Source organism: Palaemon carinicauda, chromosome 32 (genome assembly GCF_036898095.1).
Source record: "Palaemon carinicauda isolate YSFRI2023 chromosome 32, ASM3689809v2, whole genome shotgun sequence".
NCBI classification, from domain to species: Eukaryota; Metazoa; Arthropoda; class Malacostraca; order Decapoda; family Palaemonidae; genus Palaemon; species Palaemon carinicauda.
Genome location: NC_090756.1, coordinates 23,732,087 through 23,744,497, shown reverse-complemented (window position 1 = coordinate 23,744,497; position 12,411 = coordinate 23,732,087). Strand labels below are relative to the sequence as shown.

At 38.7% G+C, this 12,411-nt stretch overlaps 1 protein-coding gene across 1 annotated transcript; it reads right to left on the bottom strand.

Moving 5' to 3' along the window:
• Positions 1 to 1,409: 1,409 nt before the first annotated feature.
• Positions 1,410 to 11,408, bottom strand: LOC137625536 (probable glutamate receptor). The gene is made up of 9 exons (XM_068356445.1): positions 11,239 to 11,408; positions 10,378 to 10,468; positions 5,391 to 5,549; positions 4,963 to 5,143; positions 4,398 to 4,615; positions 3,475 to 3,603; positions 2,038 to 2,165; positions 1,694 to 1,854; positions 1,410 to 1,474 (listed from the first exon to the last, which is right to left on the bottom strand). Exons 1-9 carry the CDS (start codon positions 11,385 to 11,387, stop codon positions 1,410 to 1,412), a joined length of 1,281 nt encoding a protein of 426 aa, XP_068212546.1. The 5' UTR covers positions 11,388 to 11,408.
• Positions 11,409 to 12,411: the final 1,003 nt, after the last annotated feature.

Genomic DNA, 12,411 nt, shown 5'->3' with positions numbered 1-12,411 from the left:
AAATACTATATATTTGGCCTTTTTCTACTAATGGCTCGGCCTTTTAAAGCCGCGTTTAATTAAAATTGGCCTTTTCTCATTTACAAATCATGGCAACCCTGATTACGGGTATTGAATGAATAAATAAATATAAAATTAAATGATATAAAACAAAGTATATATTCAATTAAGCAAAATATATCTAATTTTTCATTAAAAGTTTCAATAGATAAGTCTGGTTTATACGAAATTTACGATGTGGATGAATGAAAATAAGCTAATCAAAGAAAATATATTTTTGCGCAAAAATTTCTTCATTTATCGTACATAATAAGACAATTAGGATTAAGTAAATTTTGAATAAATCGGAGAATTCCATACATTTACTTAGAATTAATGGCAAATATCTATTATCATTATAGTCTTGGCTTTTGATTATCGAAAATGTGTGTTATAGCTTCTTGGCTTATACCAAATACTATCGTTAATATTTTTTTATGCGACAATAAAGACAATCTTGATAAAAATATCCAGTTTTACTTTTATTCCTTTATACGTTTAAATATGGTAGGACTATAACTTGTTATCAATTGTGGTATTTTTTAAATCTTTCAATTTTTTGTGGCTCTCCACTTGTACTCTTCCAACTTTCTGCTAGGATTCTGTGACATATAGGCCTATCGGGCATATGTTAAATTCTCCTTTGTATGTGTATTTGCCCCTGAAGTGTTCTTTTATGTTCAGAGTATTTAACCTCTTTGTCAGGATTAGGACGCCTTATCTATATGCATTTCTCTAATATAAGGCTGTGGGTCATTACCCTCTATTGATAACAATCTTTTTCAAACTTTTTCTCCCTTTTTTTCTTTAAATTCATTTTTCTTATTCATTTACTACAGGTTCTATTATCGTTTATCTGTCACTAAGCACCTCTGTACTACCAGCTCTAGCTGATCCGTAAAATATTTATCTTTTACAAAAATAACCAATAGCATTGTGAATTGTTTAATCATAACATAATGAATAAATATAACGAAAAGTTAACATTGGGTTTTGAAAGCAAGATGGCTCATTATTAACGCAATAGTATTATTATTATTATTATTATTATTAGTAGTAGTAGTAGTAGTAGTAGTAGTAGTAGTAGTAGTAGTAGTAGTAGTAGTAGTAGTAGTAGTAGTAGTTGCTTTCAGGATTCCGTTTTCTTCGTCTTGCTGACAACCAGTTCTCCAAGCAGAAATAATGCACCCAAGACCTGTCCTATGGAAGCAGTAGTAGCATTAGTTATAGTATTAGTTACAGTAGCAATGACAATAATAAAGACAGTAACAGAATACGTCTATATTAATAAGTAGCAGATTTAAAAAAAATCATGAAATAGCTGATTTTATCTACATTTCTCACAGCTTCACTTTTAAACCGAACTAGTATCACTCTTCCACTTGCGTATTCCTGCATACACCCAATTCTTTCTCATGAAAAATAGAGTTTTTCTCTGAAGATAAAATTATTTTAACATTAAGTATTAATTATGATCTTCATTTTATAATTTTCAGTTAATTTGATCCATGTTACGCCTTAATTTGCATAAGTTATCTTGCACCTTCACTCATTCACATTAATTTCCATCACATTTTCTCTTATACTAAAGAATATTATGAATACAACTATAATGCATATCTTTACATAATCACATACTGTATAAAAATCATACCTCCCAGAAACAGCAGAAAGATGCCACCAAAGTCGCTCAGCGACAAGACTAGCGTAGAATACCCGCCTTCTTTTCCGGGCTTCACCATACACGCTGTGGCATTCGAGGTGAATTCTTGCCTGTATCTGCTTATTATACCTCCTTCCTTCATCATTGTAACTCTTGAATGAGAGGAGAAGCTAAAACAGTCTTCCAAATATAACCAGTTTTAAGATTATTTCAAATAGGATGTCTAAATCTGTATAAGTAAGTTACCCATCAAGTGGCTATGTATAGAAAATGGAGGCAAAGGGATTAGTTGAAGAAAGAAACTTAAACTCCTAAGTATATGTGCTTTTACTTACTGTTTATTGAAGTGTGGTATAATTGAACTATTTTTGGGGAAAGCAAAGGCAAAACTTGATGCCCAAATAGACTCTTTCGCAATGTAGTAGTTGCATTGGCCAGTTTCGCCGTAGTCGTCACTTATGATCTAAAGAAAGGAAATAAAAGTTTTCACATTTTTCTGTTAAAAAAAAAAAACATATTTCAGTGCTCTGGATTGGTGGAAGAAGATGCCTTTGATTGAAGGTATTGGAGAGGACGCATCAAGCAACCAACCCCTTAATGTAGGGATGACGGTGGGGAAGAAGAAAAAGATTGAAACCTGTTGATAAATCAAGAAAGTTATAAAACTGATGTTAAAAAAAATGAGCATGAAAAAGGTACAGGTTCCCTGTCGGTCACCCAGCAATTCTATGATCAGTACTTTAACACTATACATTGTACTATACTTTACTTACTCATTTACTTTAAAGGCCGTTTTCCTGGTCCTATAACACACGGTAACCACATGCACTACAGCACCTACAAGATCTTCTAGGCATTTAGAGTATCAGACACCGTATTCCGTGTTAATCGTCAAATCTACATTATCGAAGCACAGAAAACAAGATTGTTTTCAGCTTCTTAAAAGCCTTAATGTCTTCAGCCTTCCAGGCGTCTAGTGGGAGCCTGTTTTATAGTCTTAGCTGCATGTTTAAAAAGTCTAAAAACTACATTAGACATACACCTTGGCTCCAGTAAATCGAAACCATCTGTAACTATTCTCGTGTCTACACGATCATTGGCTGCACTATGTGTAGCAATTCTCTTAAAGATTTTGAATATCTGATTCTGATAACTTGATGGGTTATTGCATATATTTTAAATTCTATTCTAGCTTCGATAGACAGCCATTGTAATTCAATTAGTTTAGGAGTAATCCTTTCTTAGGGTGAGACACCTTTTGTCGGTCTTGCTCCTCTGTTTATTATGTTTTGTAATTTGTTGAACTTCGGGTAGATTGTAGTGGATTGTACTACAAGTCCCTACAATGTTTAGCCTACAACCATCCAGAAGGCGCAAAACACTGGCAGTACTTTCCTCCAATAACCTCTACAATGTTGATAATGCTTCTCAAAGGCTAAAATTGCTGACTACGCAACGGGTTCTAAGTAGTGTCCCTTCAACCAGAAAAAACAGCTTTGATGAGTGTTTTTCACTTGATATTTTTTAATACAAGGCTTTCCATCTCATCTAGCTATAGGCATACCATAATTCACTTTCTAAATTTCTTCCCAAAATAATTCTTCAGGTTGGGTCTATGGGAACCCAGACTTGTTACCTTGCGCTTCCTCGACTACGCTTACTTCCACCAAGCTTTCATTTTCTTACTCTAATCGTTGGAAGCCAGATAATATCCCATTAAGAATTATATTGATATCCTTCTCTGTCTCTTTGGTATAAGAAAAAATACTTACCTTCTCCATGGAGAAGAAATCGCAAAATATGGCAAACTTCTCGACCTTCATTCGATGGCGTTCGTCGTAACAAGCTGTGACGAGGAAGGCCTTGTCGTTGATCTCCTTTAAAATCCCCGATTTAGCATCCTGAAATAGACAAAGGAAGTTTATAAATTATCCTGAAGTTCAATCATTTACTGAATAAAAGCTGGTTCTGTCTCTATTGTAACATTTCTCAAGAAGTTATCTTGAAGGCTTACTTCTGAAGTTTCAGGCAAACCAACTGACTGATTATACAAGAACAACAGGAAAACAGCTCCAGAAAATGGGACCTTCACTGAAATCAAAATACAAATATAAATAAATAGGTGAATAAATGCCACCATAGACCTTTGAAAATCACAATAAAGTCTTTTCCAAACCCTTGTGACCAACTAAGTCAAAGCTAGGCTAGACCTAGAATCCTTTCCAGTAAGGATAGACTCATCTGATGTCAAATGTTTCTTGGCTTTAACTGGCTTGTTTGGAAGGGTCACCACTAGTAGCTTCTTATTTTTTCATATACTATCTGAACATTAGTCATTTCTATTGCAATATGTATAAAATATTTTTTTTTATTTTTTGTAAGCTAAGAGAGGATACTGATGTGCTAAGTGGGTTATAGTCCATTTCTTTTAGCGATGCATATTTGCACCGACTCGCGGTAGTGTCCTTTTAGCTCGGAAAAGTTTCCTAATCGCTGATTGGTTAGAATTATCTTGTCCAACCAATCAGCGATCAGGAAACTCTTCTGAGCTAAAAGGGCACCGCTGCGTGTCGGTGCAAATATGCATCGCTAAAAGAAATGGACTATAGTTACCCGTACAGTTGAATACGATTTCAACAGTTTAATCAAATACTTCATAGTTTGATATACCAAAGACAACAATATTTCTACTCACTCCAAAAAACTGATGAAGAGAAGTTCCGTATTCATTAGCCCAGGGGATCTTGCCATAGTCGACTAAGTCCTGAATGGAATCTACGGGGATTTCGACCTTCGGCACAGCGAGAAGAGAGGTCAAGACACCTTGGTAAGCTGAGCTTAGAATCAGGGCGACCAACATCCACGTTCCGAGAAACAGACGTCCAGTCACAATCATGGGTGGAATTTCTACAGCTGGAGGATATTTACAATTTAACATGAGATTTTATACCCCGACAATTATGAATTTACATGATTGTTTTCAGCGAATGTGTTTCTCCGTGTATTAATTTTTCTGGCTACGGAAATGTATACGGCTAACTTGAATTAAAGTCTATCCTATATACATTTCTTTTCTGGTTGATTGATAATGTTTAGCTCAGATTATCATCAATGACAATATCAAGAAATCTGAACTACACTGTACTGACTTTCACTAGAATGAGTCTATATTTGCAATGAGAAAACTGTAGGAAACTGAATAGTCCCCCCTCTAATAAACAATATCTCCATCTTCTTCCTTCCTTGTCTATCTCTCTAACCTTCAAGTAGAAGTAACCTTATCAGCCAATCGGGTTTAAAGGTCAAGAGAGGCCATGTCTTCCCTCGGAACAGCTGGGTATTGTGCTCGAACTTCATAGTCCCCCATTGTCGAATGAACCACTCCATGGCGACTCCTAGTACCATGCTCCCAAGGATCGTCAAGAACAAGGCTATCCATACCTGGGGTAGGTAAAAAGAATATACAGTATCTGCATACTATCTAAACCTATTTGTAATTCATATACTTGTGCAAATTTATAATTGCATATTTTATTTAGATAAATTTATATTTTAGCTCTATGTTCTGTTTAAAACATATCAGGACCAGCGTAATCTATGTGTTTGAATTAATTAACAGTTCTAATGAACGTTTTCTGTCGAAATCTAAATTGCAATGTTATTTTCTATTCAAAGGCCCAATACCTACCTTCCAAGCAAAGGGCTTAGCAAAACTGGCGAGGTCTCTTTCGCGTGTAGGCCGAGGAAGGAATATGCCGCTGTTGTCGATATAAACAGGAACGGAATAGTCGATTATCAGGCTCCTTAAATAAGTTATGCTGAAGGGGCCGAGAGCCATGTCAACTTCCTGTTGGGAAAACAGAGTTTTACTGTATATAATATAATATATATATATATATATATATATATATATATATATATATATATATATATATATATATATATATATATATATATATATATATATATATATATATATATATATATATATATATATATATATATATATGGGCAAGAATTCACGTTGCTACAGCAATCTATAGTGATTGTAGTGTGAATTGGTAACTGTGACTGCTGGTGTTTGTATGCTTGCTTGGCAACATTGAGTCCCTAACACTGTACCTGCTTAGCCAACACCTTGCCACAACTTTAAGCTGAATAAAGCCAACGTTCCAGCAACTGTGTTTGGTATTCCACAATTTATTCAGCTTAATATTCAACATGGACAAGTTTCTGAGGCCCAGCCCGATTGATGTGGACCCAGAATCAGCCGATGCAGAGGACAAATGGATTATGTGGCATGATAACTTTGAGGCGTTCTGTGCGGCCATCAACCCGGACTTAAATCCAGATAAGTTGGCGTTGCTTCGTGCTCACGTATCTTGTAAACTGTTTAAGATAATCAAAAGTGCCACCACATATGCCACTGCCATAAGCCTGTTGAAGGCTAGATTTGTGAAACAGAAAAGTGAAGTGTTTGCCAGATACAAATTAGCCACCTGCAAGCAACAGAGTGGTGAGACTCTAGACGCTTTTTTGGATAACCTCAAAGGTCTGGCCTCGGAATGTAGCTTCACTGATTGTACAGCCGCTCAGGCTGAAGAACTGGCCATCAGAGATTCATACATCACGGGTATGGCATCTAATGCAATCCGACAGAGACTGTTAGAGAATTTATCCTTGGACTTATCCACAGCTGTGAAACAAGCCCGTGCACTGGAAATGGCTCAACTGCACTCAGCGTCTTATGCAAGTGAAACCAATACCACAGTGGCAGCATTGATAGATGATCAGGCAAAACCCGAAATGGATCCCAACAGTTTTCCGATCGAAATGAGTGACTCCCTGAATCCAAGTGAGTGTGCTGCCGCCGTCAGCGGTCAGAGGTGCTTCTTTTGTGGAGGATCCCTACATCCCAGAGCCCACTGCCCAGCCAAGAAAGCCTCGTGTTCCAACTGTCAGAAGGTAGGTCATTATGCTCGTGTCTGCAAGTCGCAAAGAAAACGATGGAACAATAATGGTAAATCAACTAACTCCAATCTTGTAGCTGGAGTAGTCCCAGACAATCTCCCACAGTCCATCCCTGCTTCCTTAACAGGGGCCGCTGTGACTGCAGCTTCCCCTGCACTACGAAGTGTTTACAAAACTGTCCTACCTGTAGAACTGAATGGAGGGGAGGCCCTGGACGGGCTGGTCGACACTGGAGCATTTAAAAGCTTTATAGATGCCAAAGTAGCTAGGGCTATGAACTCAGTGACTCGTTCTTCAGCCTGCAGCATAACCATGGCTAATGCCAAACAGACAATGAAACTTAACAAGTGTTGCAATTACGATTTAACTGTAAGTGGAAGAGTATACCCTGAGTTCTGTCTGCACTTGATGGACGATTGCGTGGCTCCAGTTGTTTTGGGACATGACTTCCTACAGTTACACAAGCAAGTCAGCGTAGACTTTGGTGGGACGCTACCACCTTTGGAGCTAAGCATCCAGTCACCTTGTGCTCTGATAGCGGCTCAAATTGAACCGCCAGCCATCTTCGACAATCTGACAGTCGACTGTCACCCGATACAGGTGAAATCCAGAAGGTATTCCAAAGAGGACTCCGAGTTCATCAAGAAAGAAGTAAAAAGGCTGCTAGAGGAGGGCATCATCACACCGAGTCGCAGCTCGTGGAGAGCTCAAGTGGTAGTCGTCGATCAGTGTGATAAGAAAAGATTAGTCATAGATTACTCTCAAACCATAAACAGATTCACCAACCTAATTGCTTATCCTGTTCCAGGGATCACCGAGATGATTGAGAAAATTTCTACTTACCGCTACTTCAGCTCCATAGACTTGAAGGCAGCATATCATCAAATACCTTTGAACATGGCTGATCGGAAATTCACGGCGTTCGAAGCGGATGGAAGGCTGTTCGAATTCACGCGTTTGCCTTTTGGAGTAACCAATGGGGCTACCTGCTTTCAGCAAGTTCTCGACGAAATTATTGGTAAGGAACAACTAGAGGGTACGTTCGCCTACATAGATGACATCACGGTCTGCGGTCACACACGTGAAGAACACGACAGAAATCTGAAACGCTTTCAAGAAACTGCATTGAAGTATGGACTTACCATAAATGACAAGAAAAGTGTTTATGCTCAAACATCAATCTCAATTTTGGGCCATGTAGTGAATGATCACCAAGTCCTACCTGACCCGGAGAGAATGCGTCCGTTGCTGGAGATGAACCCTCCGGACAGTACCCCTAGTCTCAAAAGAACGTTAGGACTTTTATCCCACTATGCGAAGTGGGTACCAAACTTCTCCCAGAAAATTCGACCTTTAGTCGGAGTGAAAACTTTCCCGATGGCCAAATCCGCAGAACAAGCACTCGAAGAACTAAAGAATGAAATATCCCGAGCTTCACTTGCTGCTATAGATGACGAAGCAGTCTTTGTAGTCGAAACAGACGCCTCTGCTGACGCCGTTGCAGCCTCATTGACACAAGAAGGAAAACCAGTGGCCTTCTTTTCTCGCTCGCTCTCAGAATCGGAGAAACGACAATCGGCAGTGGAACGCGAAGCATGTGCTATCGTAGAAGCCATCAAGAAATGGCGACACTTTCTGCTAGGACGTAAATTTAGACTCATAACTGATCAGCAATCGGTGCGTTTCATGTTTGACGCCAAGAACCATGGCAAAATCAAGAATGAAAAAATAATGCGGTGGAGGCTGGAACTGAGTTGTTTCAACTTCGACATCACATACAGACCTGGATCAAAGAACCAAGTAGCAGACGCTCTCTCTCGTGCCTCGGGATGTGTGGCTTCACTTACCTGTACTCAAGGAGATGAGCTGACTCAGCTTCACGAGCACCTGTGCCATCCAGGAATCAGAAGGATGACCCACATCATAAGACAGAGAAACTTACCCTTTACCATTGAAGAAGCTCGGACTGTCATACGTAAATGTCAAACCTGTGCTAAGATCAAACCTAAGTTCTCCAAAGAAACAGGAACATTGATAAAAGCTACCAGGCCATTCGAGCGTCTGGCTATCGACTTCAAAGGTCCGATGCCGTCCACTTCAAAGAACAAATACATTCTCAACATAATCGACGAGTACAGCAGATTTCCGTTCGCCTTTGCAACAGAAGACACCTCAGCGAGTACCACCATTAAATGTTTGTCTACTCTCTTTTCAGTTTGGGGCCTGCCCGAGTACATTCATTCAGACAGGGGACCTGCTTTCGTGTCGTCAGAGTACCAAAAGTTCCTTCATGACCGTGGAGTGGCTACAAGCTACTCGTCTGCGTATAACCCCCGTGGCAATGGCCAGATCGAGAGAGCCAATGGAACTTTGTGGCGCACCGTAAGGTTAGCTCTCGCTTCTCTCTCCCTCCCTATAGAAATGTGGGAGGCTGTCCTGGATCAAGCATTACACAGCATGAGGTCCCTTCTGTGCGTCGCTACGAACCAAACACCGCATGAGCGCATGTTCCTGCACCCCAGGAAAGCAACATACGGGCAGGCGGCTCCATCGTGGATGACAGAAAATGAACAAGCTCTTCTAAAGAAAACGGTTAGGAAATCCAAGTACGAACCTGAGGTCGAGGAAGTTAGACTCCTGCATGTCAACCCACAATGGGTTCGTGTTGCACACCAAGACGGCAAGGAATCCACTGTGTCGACTCGTCACCTGGCTCCTGCAGCTAAAGTATTCAGTCCAAACACCTGTCACGATAAAGGAAGCCGTCATATCTTCAACATGCGAGAGAATGGTAAGACTCCCATTAATCAAGGACCCACCCTCCCACCTGGAGAACCCAGCCAGAGAACGGAAAGAAGTCAAGTGGATACAAAACAAGACCAGGGGAGGGAGCCCGCAACCGAACCGCAACAAACCACAGAACCGCCCACCCCGGGAAAGGTACCGTCGAAAGGAACACCCACAGAAATGCCAACCTCAGAGGCGCCTCAACGCTCAAGTCGCACTAGGCGCCCTCCAGGCTATCTCTCAGATTTTGTCCTAGATGAGTGGGAGTAGTATGGGTGGTAAGTGTCCTTATGTCAATGTGTTTATTATGAATTAGTAGTTATAGGGCCCATTGTTACCAATGTGTTTTTTTTTATGTGAGATGAGCCCAGTTATCAAATAAAATAAGTACTCATGAGTTTTGTAATATATGAAATTTGTAGTGCCAATAAGGTGAGCCTTGTAATGCAAATGCGATGTAAGAATAATTACAGTTGGTGTGAAATCAGTGAATTCATGTTTTGTTATGATGCAGATGTGTACTGTACTGTATGTTCTTCTTCTCAGTGGGGGTGAATGTAGTGTGAATTGGTAACTGTGACTGCTGGTGTTTGTATGCTTGCTTGGCAACATTGAGTCCCTAACACTGTACCTGCTTAGCCAACACCTTGCCACAACTTTAAGCTGAATAAAGCCAACGTTCCAGCAACTGTGTTTGGTATTCCACAGTGATTAGGGCTTACAACAACGTTAATATAAACCCAATAATATAAACAAATTTTACATAATCAAATGTTCCATTGGTTTAAACGGATCAGGAGAGAGTGAGGACAAAAATGAGAAAACAATAATACCAGTTGACATTAATTTTCCAAAATTATACTAGATTTATAACTATAGGCCTATGTATAAAAATCATTGATATAGGAATCTCTTACGTTTCTGTGACACAGGCCTATCATTCCGGTAGTCGACCCGTTGGGTAAGATTCGACCCCACTCGCCGTCGGCCGCTTCGACTAGAGTGTATCTGAAACAAGTTTGGTAAAAATGGTCATAGTGATTCCTGAGATTTCTTTTTCATGCAATTAAAAAGACTTTTTAATAGAATATGAATGGTAATGCTGAATGACTTTGGATTGAGAAATTGTGCAGAATATGGTTACTTATACTATGAGGGATAAGACTCCTGGAATCAGCCTCTTTAAAAGTAAAAACTCAAAGATTAAGAAACAAACATAAGATAATAATTATCATAATGTGAAAGGACAGGTGAATCTTAATAAATCAATGGCTAGGTCTAGACATTACTTTCCTCTATACTTGCGTAAAGTGGCCTAGGTCTAGCCATTACTTTCCTCCGTACTTATGTAAAGTGGCCTAGATCTAGCCATTACTTTCCGCCATACTTACGCAAAGTGGCCTAGGTCTAGCCATTACTTTCCTCCGTACTTATGTAAAGTGGCCTAGATCTAGCCATTACTTTCCGCCATACTTACGCAAAGTGGCCTAGGTCTAGCCATTACCTTCCTCCGTACTTACGTAAAGTGGCATAAATTAAGCCATTACTCTCCTCCGTACTTACGTAAAGTGGTCTAAATCTAGCCATTACTTTCCTCCATACTTACGTAAAGTGGCCTAGGTTTAGTCATTACCTACCTCAATACTTACATAAAGTGACCTAGGTCTAGCCATTACTCTCCACCGCACTTACGTAAAGTGGCCTAATTCTAGCCATTACTTTCCTCCGTACTTACATAAAGTGGCCTAGGTCCAGCCATTACTCTAATCTGTACTCACGTAAAGTTAAGTTTTCTGGCGAAAATATCCATAAACTCGATGAAAATCCCGGATGAATTCACCAAGCGGCCATTTTGGTCGTACTCCATCATTACCCATGGATTCCAGACGCCCGCAGCAACGCGGAGATGCTTACCAGACAACGCCATTGGAAGCGTCTCAAAGTAGATTCTAAAGTGTTAGAGATACTCAGGAAATTATTGGATTTTCTTATTAGATTTTCTGAAATTATATTTCTAAGAACTACCAAAACCAGAAAAGAAAATGTGATGCCAGATACTAATATGAAAATTAATCTGATAGTTTCAGAAATTCGGGTAAACTCAATATTAGGCAAAATTTGAGTAGGCCTATTGCTAGCTAGGTCTATAGTTCAAATCTCAGTAATACTGTATGATGTTCTAGTTTTATTGAAAGAGTAAATTTTGATATATTGTTTATTATTTTCCATTTTACAATTCCACTATTATTTTAAAAGCTAATTTATGTTGATAAAAGTATTTGCATAATGTTCTCGAAGTATATTAATGATTTTATCATAAAATAATGAAATAAAAAACAATTTTTTTCATAAAAACAGTCAAAACTACACAGTATTGTAGAAGTTTTATTCCTGCTGTGACCAGATTGTGGAATCCTTTTCCTAATCAGGCAGTTGAACCGTTGGAACTTCAAAAGTTCAAACTTGCAGCAAATATATTGAACAGGCTGAAAAAAGTCTCTCTTCATAGGTTATATATCACAGATCTATTTTAACGATGTTACTGATCTTAAGATATTTTATAATCTTTATTCAATACTAATCTTGTAGTTTATTAATTTTCTTGGTTATTTATAATAATAATAATAATAATAATAATAATAATAATAATAATAATAATAATAATAATAATAATAAGATGATGGAAGGTGACACTCCATCGACAACACGAGCAAACCGAGTGCTTTCAACTCGAGTCAATTCTTACAATTGGTGAGATGATTAAGCTTTTGTTTCTGTACAATACAGTTTTGAAATATAGGCCTGTGTAGTTTTAGCTTCTCCGTGAATGAATTATGTGATTTTTGTAATATCTATCAAGTTTTTTTTTCTTGTTTACAGATAAAATTTCTTCGTTTCAAAAATATGGAAGTGTCATAACCCAGGAAGCTGTTTCAACGTGGTCCTGCCTT

Bases quoted from the DNA above. Each gene is read 5' to 3' on its own strand.
- LOC137625536 (XM_068356445.1), bottom strand. From the start codon at position 11,387: ATGGCGTTGTCTGGTAAGCATCTCCGCGTTGCTGCGGGCGTCTGGAAT. The intron at 3,604-4,397 runs GTGAGTAGAAAT...TGTCTATTTCAG, and splicing joins CTCTTCATCAGTTTTTTGGA to GATGCTAAATCGGGGATTTT. The intron at 1,475-1,693 runs GTATGATTTTTA...TTTTATCTTCAG, and splicing joins CTTTCTGCTGTTTCTGGGAG to AGAAAAACTCTATTTTTCAT.